The 14,968-nt window shown below is 41.1% G+C and overlaps 2 protein-coding genes across 2 annotated transcripts; one reads left to right on the top strand and one right to left on the bottom strand.

Annotated features, from left to right (window-relative positions):
* The first annotated feature begins 3,015 nt into the window (after positions 1-3,015).
* LOC6042240 (SET and MYND domain-containing protein 4) lies at positions 3,016-5,035 on the top strand. The gene is made up of 2 exons (XM_001851326.2): positions 3,016-3,488; positions 3,550-5,035. The coding sequence occupies exons 1-2, from the start codon at positions 3,142-3,144 to the stop codon at positions 4,925-4,927; spliced, it is 1,725 nt and encodes a 574-aa protein (XP_001851378.2). The 5' UTR covers positions 3,016-3,141; the 3' UTR covers positions 4,928-5,035.
* Positions 5,036-5,114: 79 nt separating this feature from the next.
* On the bottom strand, positions 5,115-10,676 carry LOC6042241 (60S ribosomal protein L7). Its single transcript, XM_001851327.2, has 3 exons — positions 10,570-10,676; positions 10,160-10,500; positions 5,115-5,702 (listed from the first exon to the last, which is right to left on the bottom strand). Exons 2-3 carry the CDS (start codon positions 10,498-10,500, stop codon positions 5,243-5,245), a joined length of 801 nt encoding a protein of 266 aa, XP_001851379.1. The 5' UTR covers positions 10,570-10,676; the 3' UTR covers positions 5,115-5,242.
* Positions 10,677-14,968: the final 4,292 nt, after the last annotated feature.

Here is a 14,968-nt window from a genome sequence, read left to right as displayed (position 1 = left end):
CAACAAACTTTGCTGAAATTGTTTATCACATCCAGTAAATTTTATTGAAACTGTAGGGATTATGGGTTGCAGGTTTGAATATGTAATAAGAGCGCAACCAAAAGTGCGCACCTTCATGAATATTGCCTTGCTGACGGATTGTGGATTGAGTGCGAGAGCGCGCTAGCGAGCTGCGAGAGAGTACAACGAGCGAGAAAACAACGAACATCGCGGCCGACGAAAGAGAGAATGAAGATTGTCAAATCAGTTTTGTGGTTAATTTGTGTGGAATAAGACTCGTTGTTTGTTAATTGCAAAATAAAATATCTGTGTGTCGAGAAATTAGAAGAGCGTGTGTCTGGATGTGAGTCCGTGCACCGAAAAATATGCACACGATTATCTCCGGATTGGCAGAACCGATTTCGACCGTTTTGGTCTCATTCGATCCGTCTTGGGGTTCCACAAGACCCTAGTTAATATCATGAAATTTAGTGAAGTATTTCAAAAGTTATGCTAAAAAAAACGATTTTAATAAAGTCCGGAAGATTGTAAAAAGGGTGGTTTTTGTAAGAAAACCCATCATGCTATACATTAACGCAGAAAAATCGATTGGGCTTGAATCAAAAAAAGTTTTTGTTGTTTCAACTAACCGATTTTTTGTTGAAGGAACCCTCAAAACCAATTGAAGCAACTCAAAATTTTGCGTTGAATCAACTCACTGTAATTTGTCAAAACCTTTTGAAAAAATCAACAAAATTACTGCGTAGATTCTACTTGAATCTACTTTGAATCAACGTTACAGTGTTTTTTGATTCAAATAAAAATAAATTGTTGTTGGCACGTGGCTGGCATCTGTCAAAAGTTATTTTTCTTCAGTCGGCTTGTGATAAAGTTTTGCGTCCCCCTTCGGAAACTCTTCGCGATATTTTGCTAATTTAACCAATTACAACAAGGTGTAACTTGCGTCAGCATTATGAAGCAACCCGGAATGTCCACCGCGGCGCAAAATCATTCGGGATTTGACAATTTCACACAACTTTCCAGCAGGATGGCATCCATCGGTACAAATTTAGTAAGTGCATTGAAACTCAACTGAAAATGACTCCACTACTAATCTCTTTCACCATCTTTGCAGATTGCATTGATGCCACCATCGGAAGGATGTAAGAGCAGTGTATCCTGGTGGCACCAGTTTATCGGAAGTCCAGGTGCTGTCCAAGAGCAGCAGAACTATACACGGACTGGACGTGCGGGTGACCTTGGAGTAGCAGATTAAAATTACCAATTGCCAACCAATTTTCAAAAAATAAAATTTATTTGAAAACTAAAAAAAGATGATAATTATCTCAGTTCAATGTTTTGTTGATTTAATGAAATGTCTAGTCTAGGGGGGGTACAGAGTTAAAAAAATTAACGTTCGTCAATATATTGACGTTGTTATTGATATACTGGTCAATAGATTAACGAAAATCGTTATGACCTACATTGTACATCTTGGTTTGACATTTGACAGAAGGAAACAAAAATAATTTTGGCGAATAAAATAAACAGAAATAAACTATACAGTTCGGCATTTTTAACAGAAAAAGACCTTGTTCAGTCCCAGATTGGCCAAATTCGGTCACAGAAAGTGAGGGCTTCCACTGGAATGGAGCATTTGGCGTTTCGACCGGGTTTGACGGAAATCAAACAGTAGGAGGTGCCCTGAAAGTAGGCGAAAGCAGAAGATTTGGTTCGAGGAGGAGGAGGCAATATCAACGGTATCATCTGTGATTTTCCGGGTTTCTCTTCAATAAAAAAAAAAATGGACAGGATAAACGAACCGTTCTGCTAGCAGCCATGACCTTGATGATGTCCAAATAGTTTCCTCTTGCCTGGTGGAAAAAGGAGGCAACCTGTCTCGTTGCCGATTGTTTCCTCCCTTTCCGCTGCCTGGTTTCAGTTGGCCACATTTTGTGATCGGATTTGAAACATGAACCACGGTCCACGTAGGTTTAGGATGGAGATGAGACATACTATACTGCGGTTTTAAAGGGAAAGATGTTCCACTTCCGCCACTTAAAGGATGTCACATTATTCCGGAAAGTCACCGGTGCCAAAGAGTTTTTGCTTAGCGCTTTTAGTGTCAGGTTATGTTATCCGTCCTCAGCCAGAATTCAGCCAGGGTCCTTAGAAAAGGAGACACTTTGTCCGTATTCTATTTTTTATCGAGGGTTCATTTTTGATTCTTAAATGCTGGAGGAAGAAACGGGACAGGATATAGCCACCGGAACTTGGTTACTTTTGCCACCGGTGGAGGAGGTGGAGGCTTATTTAGTTGAACCAGACGTTTCGGGACAGTCCTTCAACGTGGGGGGACGGATCGGAATCAGGAATCCGCTCCACTGTATTTTCTTCTTAAGCGTTTTGAGAAGTAACAAGACCTGACCATTCTTGGTCGACGGAGCATTGTCCGGACTATCCGCTCTGAAGGAATGTCCAATTCCTGCCACTTATAAATGTCCCACTGGAATTTCCATGAGCCTTCTCACCGTCAAAATGTTTTGTGTTTATGTTCGGTTTGACATTACTATTTGGCAGTAGTTCAAGGAATCACAAAACCAGGAAAGGTTGCGTTAAAGTATTGACGAAATATAAATATATCAACGAACTATTATTAGTCTATCGACCAAGTTGTCCTGCCCCTAGTGTCTAGTCTTAAATTTAAAAAAAATATCGGGTTATTTCAACAACAAAAATCACGTTGATTCAACAAAAAAATGATTTGATCAGTGCGTCTGTCAAATTTTAATCAACTAAAATGAGAGTACATTTAACGAAAAATCCGGTTTGAAACAACAAATTTTCCCGATTTGAAGCAACAAAATTCGGGGGTTGATTCAATGCAAACATTTTGTTGATTATATTCAACAAAATATTTTGTTGAATCAACCCTCGTACAGGCTGATTCTACAAAATATTTTTCTGCGTGAGTGAGGAAGGCAAAATGAGTAAAATCAGTTGAGCGTGTGGCAATGTCGATCAGTTTGACAGCCACATTTAACGGCAGAGATGCAAGCCGCCATCTAGCGGAAGTTTTTCTTTTTCAAATTCGTTTTCTCGCTAGCGCCATTTGATTCTTGTGTTCCGTTCCGTAAACCCGCTCAACCCCACGGTCTCGCGATGATCAACGCTCCGGAATCGATGACGGCCGCCTCCCAGGAGTTGATGCACGAGCGGCCAATGATGAAGCTGAAGGGCCAGCTGCAGCGGCTGTGCCCAAATCTGGCGCCGGACGCCAGCTTGGCCAATTATACGCGCGCCATCGAGCAGTGCCGACTGATGGAGCAACTTCCGGCGACGACGTCCGGAACGGGCGGAAAGTGCTCGCGGAAGGCGGTCAAGGTACGCGCTGAGGCAAACCGGCTGTACCTGGCCAAGGAGTACGAGAAGGCGTTGGGGAAGTACAACGAGAGTATTTGCCTGGCGGAAACGGGCTCGGAACATTTGGGGATGGGGTATGCTAACAGGTGAGTGGTTTGGTGGGATGTTTGAGATTCGAGGATTTATTGGGTTTTTTTTTTGTTTTAGGTCGGCGATCTATTTCGAGCAGGACGAGTTCGAATATGCACTGGCGAATATTGCGCTGGCCAAGGAGCACAACTATCCGGAACGGTTGATGCCGAAGCTTCTCGAGCGGGAACAACAGTGTCGGGTGAAGCTGGCTGAAGGAAAGTCTAAGGGTACGGTTCCGCTGCGACGGTTCGATTTGAATGTACCGGTCAACTCGAAGATTCCATTTTTGGCAAGTGGAATAAAGATGGCCAGGTTGGAGGATTTTGGCCGAAGCATGATCGCGACTAAGCGGTTCAAAACGGGAGACGTTATTCTGCACGAGAAGAGCATTCTGGCCAGCATCGATCTGAAGTTGCAATTTCAGAACTGCAACCTGTGTTCGGCCGAAGAAGGGCTCAGCTTGATTCCGTGTCCGAATTGTGCCACGGTCATGTACTGCAGCCAGGAGTGCTTGGAGCGGGACTTTCGTTTGGTGCATCGCTTTGAGTGCCCCATCGCTGAGAAGGTTCAGCACCTGTCGTACGGGTTCGTCAACCTGGGATCGAGGCTGTTTCTCTACGGCCTAAGTTTGTTCGATGACGACCTCGATGAAATGATGCGCTACTGCAATCGTACCAAAACCGGTGGAAATCCGCTCAACCTGGACTACACGCGGTACGATCCGTTGGAGGAGTTTAAAGAGCTGTACAACCTGAGTGCCACCACGACTCCGACGAACGAATCCAGTTACCGGTTCTTCGCCACGATTCGCTGCCTGATGTACCTGGAAAGTCCTCTGCTCAAGACCATCGTGATCAGCGACGAGCAGAAAGCTTTCATGCGGCAGTGCGTGCTGGACTTTACCCGGGCGGCCAGCTACTACCGTTGGCATCTGACCTCGCCACTTTTCCCGATCCAGTCGCTGTTCAACCATTCCTGCGATCCCAACGTGCTGATTGTGATCCTCTCCGGCCATGTCAAGCTGGTCGTTTTCCGACCGATTCGCCCCAACGAGCAAATCTGCTTCTCCTACGGCCATCGCTGGTGGGACACTCCGATGTGCCAGGAACCGTTTCCGATGGTGTTTGTGTGCAAGTGTGTCGTCTGCGATCCGAGCAAAAAGATCGCCTGGCTGGCCAGCAAGCGCGAACTGACTCTGGCGGCCAAGGCGGACCTCGTGGTTGTGGGTCTGCAAGTGTGCGGTTCCGATTCGGACGATGTGGCCGACCTGGCCTTGATTCAGACCTACATCGAACGGAATGGCCGCTTTGTCCAAGCAATGGAGGAGTTTATGAAACTGTTGTCGCTGCACTGGACGTTGCTGTTCCGGTTGCTGAGACAGGAGGACGAGGCTCAGCGACGAGCAAAGATTGCGGCGCGTCTGGCCGGTGCAGCGATCGACGTTGTGGATTGACTATTTAAGTTTGTTTTCTTACAGTTTTGACTATGATTGGATCCTATGATCACATGAATTGAATTCCTCTCATTTAAATGTTTGATCGAATAAAACGTTACTTAATCTTCTCAAAAGTTACTTTTGCAACCTCCCTCTCCCACCAAATAAGGACCTTCGGACGCTTGAAAGGTAACAACAAGTCATGTGTGTGTGTTCAACTTACACGCGATTGCTGCATAAGTGAAGTACTAAACATACAGGATTTTCTTACACTTAATTCAGTTTTTTTTTCATGGTTTTGTTTTATTCAACACTCTCATCGCATCGCACATCTTAAACCATACGCTTGATCAGCTCGTTGATCTTCTCCTCGCGGTTACCAAAGTCTCCGCCCTCGACGTAGTGGTTGTTCTTCTTGCGCCAGCCACCGGTCGGGGTGTTGAGCTTGAACGGCCACAGGAAGTTGTTGACCTTGCGGAACAGCGGACCGGCCGTGTAGATCTGGTACACCAGGTCCTCGACGCACTGCAGCTTGTACGCGGCACGCAGCTTGCGCTCGATCACAAAGTTGTCGGTGATCGGGATGCGGCTGTGTCGGTGCTTGACGAAGCCACGCTTGTAGACCAGGCTGCGGATCGACTTGAGCGAGGGGTAGCCGTAGGTGATGTACGGGTCGGCGATGCGCAGCATGTTCTTGGTGGCCTTGTTCAGCTTGACGAAGGTGGCGTTGTTGATCTGGCGCAGACGGAACAGCTGCAGCACCTTGCGGACCTTCGGGGCGACCTTGTTGATACTGAAAAGGAGGAAGGGGGGGAAAATGGGAAATTAGTCAGAGTGCTGCATGCAGTTTTGCAAAGTCAACCAAAACCCAAACGCAATTTCCCCCTCTTACCCACGTCTTTTCTTTTAAAATTATTTCTTTTCCCCTACTAACCCCGAGTAAGCCGTGGTTAACCGGCTCCCCTCCCACCAACATTTTACACTAAAGATTCTCTGTAAGTACTCTTAGCTTTAATAAAACTGTAATTACAAAAGCCCAAAAGCTAACTTGGTCCTAACCAGGTCCCAGTACCGAAAAGGACCTTATTAAAACAATTTTATTAAAAAGGTGTCTTATGGATATTTGCACATTTGAGCTAGGTATTTACTAACGATCCTTCCTCTCCTCAGCTTGGACCCGACTACTCCTAAGGACCCCCTCATGCCCAGGGTACTATTAGGGGACATTTCTGTTTATTTTCACTTTTACTAAAAGTTGTTCTATTCCTTTTGCAAGCATTTGAAAAAAAATATTTCCAAAATGCATTCTAATCAGTCGAGTGCATTGTTCCACGCCCATTTTCCTATTTTCAGCTTAGTTCTTTTTTTTTTCTTCCAGCGCTCTTTTGGGCCTGCTTAGTGCTGCCAAATTTGATGAAATTTTAAGCGAACACTCACGAAAAGTAGCATTTAAAGCGAAAGTTTTCTGGCAGCACTAGCTCCAGCATGTTGGTGGCCACCCTTTGTTCTTTATTTGCCTTTGCTCCTCGCTCGGTTTTCTTCAGCCTTCGATTGGAATGGGTAGTCAAAATTGAAACGTCAAAAGACTTAGCGCGTTTGTTTTTTTGTTTGTGCTTGCTAATTATTTACATTTTTCGGGATTATTTTTCAAGTGAGTGACTAAGTAATAGTCAAAAGAACATGTTGCAGGTAGTTGAAAGCAATTTTATATCTTAAGCGCTTTGAAATCGTTAGCGTAAGTGAAAAGATATTGATGGCAACTTTCGTTAAGCAGTTAACCTCTGATCTTGCGTGTGGATGTGTGTGCCACCAAAACGATGAAAAATGGTCTCGCAAAATAGAAATTATGATCAAAAGTGCATTAAATTTGATCTTTTTGGCCAGTAAGTGGCATAAATTTGCGTTCTCCTCGAGGCGGTTCTGTTGCTGGTAAGTTTATAGCCTGAAAAGTATTTTTGGAGCTTTAATCGAGCATCAAACTCTCCATATGACGAAGATAGGTGTTTGATTGGAAATGGTATATTTCACCTACACACTGATCCAAAGATGGAGATATGGCATCCTGTTAGAATATTGTAGCCGGTGTGAGTTTCTAATACAGGTTTTAACAAAAAGATTCATAAGGATTGTGGCGCCACCTGTGTTTGTGAACAAAAATTATCTGAAATCGATTCATGAAACTTGCTTCAACCATACAACACACGGTTGCCAAACCCAGTCTAGAGCAGGGTTTTAAAAAAATATCAAACTTTCAGTTCTTAGCGACTTCAATTATCATGCCCTAAATTCCATCTCTCAACATTCACTGCCCTTCTTTCCGTCGCGAGATTCTCAGCTCCAAAAGTTGACGGTCTCTTTCACAATCCTGTGTGACATTCCCTGTTCTTACTCTTTCATCCTCACTTTTATGATCATTCCCCATGTTATCTGAGAAAACAAAAGAATCTTCGGCGAGTGTGCATAAACGAAGGCAAAAGAAAGAGTGATAGAAAGAGAATGCTCCTGCTGACAATCACAATTCGTAATTTTCAGTGTTAGAACGGGCCTTGACCGATCTTATGCACCAGGTTCCCAACGAACACGCACTGCCCTTACACCTACATCTCACCCTTGCTCTGAGTCAGTAGGAGCAGCACGCTAGAACACGCTTTGAGTGTTCGTGCCAGGCATGCACACCTTCTTTTCCGGTTACGCATTTTAACTCGGCCGGGGGTGGTACATTACGTAGGGTTTGATGTAAAGATAAGCGCCTAACCATTTATAGTGGGCCTATCAACTTTCATTAAAGCAAAAACTGTTTTATTTTTAGTTTGAATTTAAAAACTAGTTGTTATTTTACTGTATATTGTTTTCTCCTGAAATCTTCCCTATTGTTGAGTCGTGTTTATCTGTTGCTATTTCTTTTGTCGCGGTGTTTTGTTACAATTTTTGGTCCTAAGCATGTTTTAAAAGTTTACCAAAATACAATAGTATTATTTGTGTTAATCCTTTAACCATTCCATAAATTGAGTAAGGGCTCAAACCTCACTTGTTTGAAAAAGGGTGAAGATTGAAAACAATTGACAGTAAAAGAGAATTTGTTTTATAAAAATCAAGTATCAATAGTAAGAGAATGATGAGCGTATTTTGAAGAATAAAAATGAGAAGCTAGATGTATTAGATGTAAAATTAGACAATAGTTAATAAATAGAGATACAAAACAAGCTTAGATTATAGTAATCATAATTTATAGGACAGATAAAAAAATTTTCAAATAAATAAATTCGCAACAAAATCAAAAAAGATTAGGCGAATGATAAACAGACTTGATATTACTAGTACATTAAGGAAAAGTATATTTTCAAGGAAACAAAAAATAAAACAAAGTTTGTTACAGCAGTATCAATTGATAGAAAAGAGTGGAAAAGCTTTGAGAGATAAGAGAATCAAAAGTTAGTAAAATTAAAATCAAATGTTGGATATTAAATAGAAGAATCAGTGAAGAATTGGGAATCAGAAGAGCAAAATAAAAATAGGAGATAGGTGGTAGCTGAGAATGAAGAGAAGAGAAACCCCGTTGTGCGATGTTTCAGGTACATCCACAGCAGTTGACTCAACATACTGCGAATCAAAACAATACCGTCTACAATCACAAATTACTTCCCTTTCCCACATTGTCGCGCCCCTTTCTTTTAGCCGTCTCGACTCTGACCCGCGGTGGTCAAAGGTTTACGATCCGTTTCCACAGGCCACCAGCAAGGTCATCATGAAAACCAAGCCAACGTGGAGGTAAGAAAATAGGACACTCGCAAGGAACCAGAGCTATACTGTTCTGATCAAGATAATTCGGATGATCTAACAGAACTACGGATGTAGTTAGTTACGCTCCTTCCAGGATGTTCCTTACGTGGACGTCAACCGAAGAGCACGCAACAAGGTCAGTGCAATTGCATGCTCTTAGGTATCAATCCTTGGCCTGCTACATTGCTACACGTTAGAGGGTTATTCCATATTGCGAGCTGAAAGCTTCAACTTTTTCTTCACTCTCTTCTGGCAGCACTTGCTGCTATGGCAGAAAAGATTCAGGGTAGGCGTCGCGACGCTCATGCAACCAAGCAAACTGATGGTTGCCAGAAGAGCTTGAAGAAAAAGTTTTCAGCGACGGTGTTATGAATTCTGTAACATTCTTATGTTTGACGATTTTTTTCGCACTCTTCGGCAAAGTTGTTCCCTGGAACATGAACTGTAAGATCGTGAGGTGTTAAAAAATTAATTGGCTCAAAACTGGAAACCCACCGATTTTACGAGTTAAAATCCCATTTAAACTTTATGGCTGGTATCCTGGTATGCTAATCAAAATAAAGGGGATCAAGAAACAGCTTTACGAACGGCAGAACAAAAGAGAGGGAACGTTTTCTTGGGGCTTTTCTTCACCCTCTCTTCGAAGTGCATACCTTACATTAAAGTCAAAGCGCCAGGTCCTGTCGCAATCAATCAAGCTCATATTTGGGATTCGGGCTCAGGGCAGGGGAGGGGAATATGCCCTTATATTTTGTTACATCCTATTATTTATTCTATAAAATTAATGCCAGAAAACGTTAAGGTTCACGCCACGTTACAAGCTGACTTCGTTTGGAATTTAGATCCACCGTGACTCAGTAGTTCAGGAGCTGCTTGCATCTGGGATATGTAGCCAGGAATTGTCCAACCAAGCCCGAGTCCAGGAAGCTTCTGAAGCGGTGCTCTAAAGCCTAAGAAGCTGCCCGAAACGCACCCAGTTCATCCGTTTGAGGCAACAGGCGGCGAAAAGAAAGACGTCAGTGAGTAAAATAAGCATTCCTCACTGAGCGAAGGTAATGAAATCATATGAAATATAAACTTCATTAATACGCAATAATTTTTCATTAGGTACATTCGAAACCGCGAACGTGGTGGTATATCAACATCAACAATTAATCACAACGTTCTGGAGGCAATAACATTTTTTTACTGACTGAAACAGCAGTTGGTTCAAAACGGAAAACTTCTTAAGGACTTGAATATTTCTTCACAAAACAAATGTCTCCAAAAAGTTTACAATCCACTCTACCGCCATGCAACGGTACTCGAAGCAGCAGTGTTGTTGACATCGTTTTCGCCTAACCAAGCCACAAATCCCGGCATGAAAACAACCTGTTTTTCGGCACACTTTCCAGGCACATTTTCACCACACCACAAACCATAGTTCACTTCCCCAATGCTCAAGCAGCGTCAAAGAACGGACACACTCACCCACGGATACGCATGACGAAGGCAACCTTCGGCTCGGCCGGAATGTAGATGTTTCCGGCCTTCTTGGCCTCGCGCGCCTTCTCCACCACCTCACGCTCCATGCGGGCGTACTTCTTGGTGTACTTGGCCGCGCGCAGCAGGTTCTGTCTGCGGCGGAGCAGCTTGACGGCCTGCAGCTGGCGGCGCCTTCGCAGACTTCCCGGGCGGGCGATCACCTTAGCCTTGGTCGCCTTCAGCTTGGATTCCGGCACCGCCGGCAGTTTTTTCTCCTTTTTGGCCACCTTGGCCTTCTTGTCAGCCGGCGCCTTGGCGGCCGGAGCAGTCTTTGCTGCAGCAGGCATCTGGAAGCGGGGAATTAAGACACAATTAGCCACAAAATTCAGCGATTTTGGTCGAGAAAAACAAAGCACCTCTCTGGTGTTCTGCACGTTTCACGTCGAAAAGACCGAAAAAGAAGGAAGTTGTCATGAGTTGGCAGCAATGCGTTTTGACAGCGCGCCCTCGGTGGGAACTCGTTGAGAACTCATTCACCGCGGTAGAAAGTCTCCACAGCGGAGACATTTCAAAACAGTGGGATTTTGAAATAGCCGTTGGACAGAAATGTTTTAAAGTTTAACATATCGAGTAGAGTCCAAATCCGGGCTTCCTCAAGGCTACCTCCTAAAATCAAGGATTGGCCAATCAACAGGCTAAATTTAAAATTTGAGCTCATTCTGACCACGGGAACCCCTCCCTCTAATTCCCCTTATTAGTTTTCGAAAATGAACATTTTTGCGCGGCTGGTTCTGAGGGGCTACCGCATCAAAACGTCAACATTCGGATTTATTCCACTATTCCATTCAATACTACGCTCCACAGTGGGCGAAATTATACCGAAAATCGCCGAAAATCCAACTTAATTAAACGCGGCTTGTTCCCAAGTTTGAAAACTAGTATCTCTCATGTAAAATAATCTGGGGAATCGATTGGTGATGGTTTCATCCACCGCACGAAAAGGCAAAGGGTCCATTTTGCCTCAATAAGCCATTTTTAAACCATTTTTCTTGACAATCGCCCTGTATTTAGAAATGAGACTTTATGCAGTCATCCAAAATGCACATAACTTCACACAGAAAAATGTTTTGTAGAATCAGCCTGTATGAGGTTTGAATCAACAAAAGTTTTGTTGAATATAATCAACGCCGATTTTGCGTTGAAACAAACCTCGATTTTCTCAATTCCACAAAAATCTTTTGTTGTTACGAAAAAGCTGCTTTGACGTTTAGCGTTGATTCAACAAAAATAATGATTTTCAAATCAACAAAACGTTTTGTTGATTCAAATATGCCTTATTTTTCTGCGTGTTATGTGAAAAATTCCAAGGATTCCAGTATAAATAACTAATTGCACCGCAAAAATCATCTAGAGCCCATTGAACTCCCACTCTGCTATAAAAGCACTTTTGGACATTTGAGTAAGGTCAGATTTTAAAAATCTGAAAATATTTGTATCGGAAAGATCACAAAATTTTATTTGAGAATGACTTTTTGCATATTTTGATATATTTTTGTTGCAAAATTGCAATTTTTTTATTCACTCCCGCAGCTGCTGTTCAGTATATTCTTGAAGAATTTTTAGGTTTCACATACCTTATCCACAGACGTCAATCTCTTTTTAATTCCATCAATCAGCAATATAACGGCTGATTTCAATTTAAATGTAGTTCTGGCTGGTCCACCGCGGAACTATAGTCGCGTACCACGACTTTATTTTAAAAAATCACTTTGACAGCTCTGAGTGTGGCGCTCAGTGCAAATCTAGCTCTAAATTGAACATACCATTAGTTGTTTTTACATTGCTTTAGGCTCCACTACTTTGGTGGTTTTTCCTGCCTTAAAAAAAGTAAATAAATTCAAAATTCAAATTCAACAATTCAACAATGGCTGAAGGTTACGTTAACGTTTTTGCACAATGATTGCTATGGAAAGCGAAAACATTTTTAGAATTTTAAAATGATTATTTATCAATTTCGGTAAAAGGAAAGTCACTAAGAGGTAAAGAATCAAAAGTTTTATCGATTGGTATGCCACTTCATGAGTTTTCATATGAACCGGATTGAAAACGCGAGAGTGGGGTTAGATTTCTATTTTTGAAAATTATTGCAATTTAAAATTTTCGAGTCAAATTTTGCTTTAATGTTCAAAGCGAGTTTAAAATACATTAGTCCACTTGAAAAATCTACTTTTTACTTAATTCATAAGGTTTTGGTTGATCGAAAGGTATAACGAAATTTTGAATGAGATAAAAAACGAGTTAACTCGGCCATTGAAAAAAAATTGCTCGTTCATATAATTTAAGCCAGGCCTGCCCAACGTCCGGCCTGCGGGCCGGATCCGGCCCGCGACGGCTTTTCAAAATAGTTCTATGACCGGCCCGTAAGGCTGTTCATGAAATATTAAATAAATAAATTGATTGCCTGAATTAAAAAATTAGCTTCAGATCAATTTTTAACACATCATGACAATATTCTTCATGTTTGAATTTAATTCTTATATTTTCTAAATGAAAATGGTGCCAGAAAACAAAATTTTCCATTTCGTAAAATTTAAAAATCTATGAAAAACTTAGATTGTTGTCTTAAAATGTACAAAAAGACACTAAATTTAAATTTCTTTCAGTTTTAACTGTATTTACTTCAAAATGAAGTTGTTTTTAAATAAATAAGTCGTCCTTGCCATTTCAATAGGGCACATAACTTTTTTAACCAAGAGTGTGTCCCTTCACACCTTATGTAAACTGTTATTTGAGTAAAAGGGATACACTATTGTTTACAAAAGTTATGTGCCCTTTTGAAATGTTAGGCTCCAAGTAAGCAAAAATTTATGTGTTTTTCCACAACAACTTTTCAGTGAAAAAGTTTTTTTTGATAAAAAGCTTTAAAAAGCAAATTATTCATACTGAAAAAAGATCGTTGCAAATATTTAGAAAACTTTTTACACTTTTCAAATTTTGTGTGTGTTTAAAATCGTTTTGAAATACACTCAACCCCCGGTGGTTGGTCACTTTTTCGTTTGACACTTTTTTAGTTTGTACCCCGTTGGTTGGTCAAAGTCAAACTAAAAAGTGACGAACTGTCACTTTTTACACGGCGCTCACGCACACTATCAAAACAATCGTTTGGTAGTGTTTGTGAACTCCGTGTAAAAGGGGTGTCAAATTAAAAAGTGACCCCGTTCGTTTGACAACAGTTGGTGTCAAACCATCGGGGTTTGAGTGTATGGCGGATTTCAGAGATTTTTAGACTATCGTGCATGTTGTGAAAAGCTCTGCAACAAAGTGCACACCTCAAACTACAGCAGAAAAAAACTATCTAAGACACACACCCTAGTTTGAAACTGATCTAAAGTGTGTCGAAAGCAACAAAGCTCAGTCGAGACACGTACCACTCTAGGCGAGCGGGGGGGAGAAGGGGTAGGATTTCAAGTGTGCAAATATTTGGTGTGCAGTTATGATTTGCAAGGGTGGAGAATTTGGTGCAAAGTGTGCAATAAACAACCCAAAAAGTTTTTTTGTAAAGGATATTCGAATGCAAATTTCGTTTGAATAAATTTTATCATGTCTCATTGATTCTTTATATTGTAGTGTTGAGAAAATTGAAGTTAAAAAAATTGCAACGACCATTGAAATTGGAATGTTTTTTGTTAAAAAGTATATCAAGGTATTTAATTGCAATCGTCAAAAACAATAACTATGCAATTTTAAACAAACAAAATGTTAAATAAGTCAAATAAACACATTTTTTAAAGTTATCTTTGTTTTCCATTCTTAAAATCAAGATATATGAATCTTTTTTGCAACACAAGTTTTTTTTATTTATTTACTTTAAAAGAATCAATCATAAATACAATTGGAATAAATCTGTTTACTTTTTTAACATTTATCAAATATTAGTTCCGGCCCGCCAATGCTTTAGAAAAATTTGGCACCCTTGATTTAAGCTCTTCATTTCTTACCTGAAAATGGATAAATTTATTATAAATGTGGATTATGCGATAAAATAAACCAATTTCAAATTTCAAACCAAATTGGGTCCTAAAATGAAGCTTAGATTGCTGATATTATTGTTTACAGCGATAAAGCTTATTTTTCTGAGTACAATGACCCTTTGTACGACCACAAAGAGTTTTAAATGAATTTTTAAATCAATTTAGAAAAATTAACCTCGCGGTCCTTCTTGACAGAAAAGCTCCTACTTGACAGCTCGTTCCAAGGGGAACATAGTTGATCCATCGAAAAAATGTTGTCTTGTCAATTTTTTTTTTTGCATTAAAATGAAAAAAAGTGATCAGAAATGGTTTTTAATCGTGTTTTTTACCGTTGTACATAAAAATTGACATAGGGCTTTAGTACCCAATTGCTCTCTGAAGGATATAATGCAAACATCACCCCGAGTTTTAGCGCTCCCTGGTGGGGTGTAATTTTGACGTTTGATCGCTATGTAATTGTTTAATTTTTCTTTGATCAGTTCCTTACCAAGTTCGCATTTTACGTAACTTTTGATAATGAAACGTCAAGCGCAGGTTTTGATATTTTACGCCAAATTTTCGTATAAAAGTTCTCAGAGAAAGCTGTTTGCTTACATCCCGTTATGCAGTTTGTTTATTCTTGAGTTTATTTCATGATTTCGGGCCAGAATGCTCCTGCAAGGGCGAAATATGGACCTCAGACTACTCTCTGTAATTCTGATTCTTGAAGCAATTGGCGACTTGCTGAAGATCGTGCCCCGCATAACGCACAACGAACCAAGCATCCGGAAAGTCGCGAAGGCTG

This window comes from Culex quinquefasciatus, chromosome 2 (assembly GCF_015732765.1).
Source record: "Culex quinquefasciatus strain JHB chromosome 2, VPISU_Cqui_1.0_pri_paternal, whole genome shotgun sequence".
NCBI classification, from domain to species: Eukaryota; Metazoa; Arthropoda; class Insecta; order Diptera; family Culicidae; genus Culex; species Culex quinquefasciatus.
Note: the sequence above shows the minus strand (reverse complement) of the source record. Positions and strands in the feature narration are given on the sequence as shown.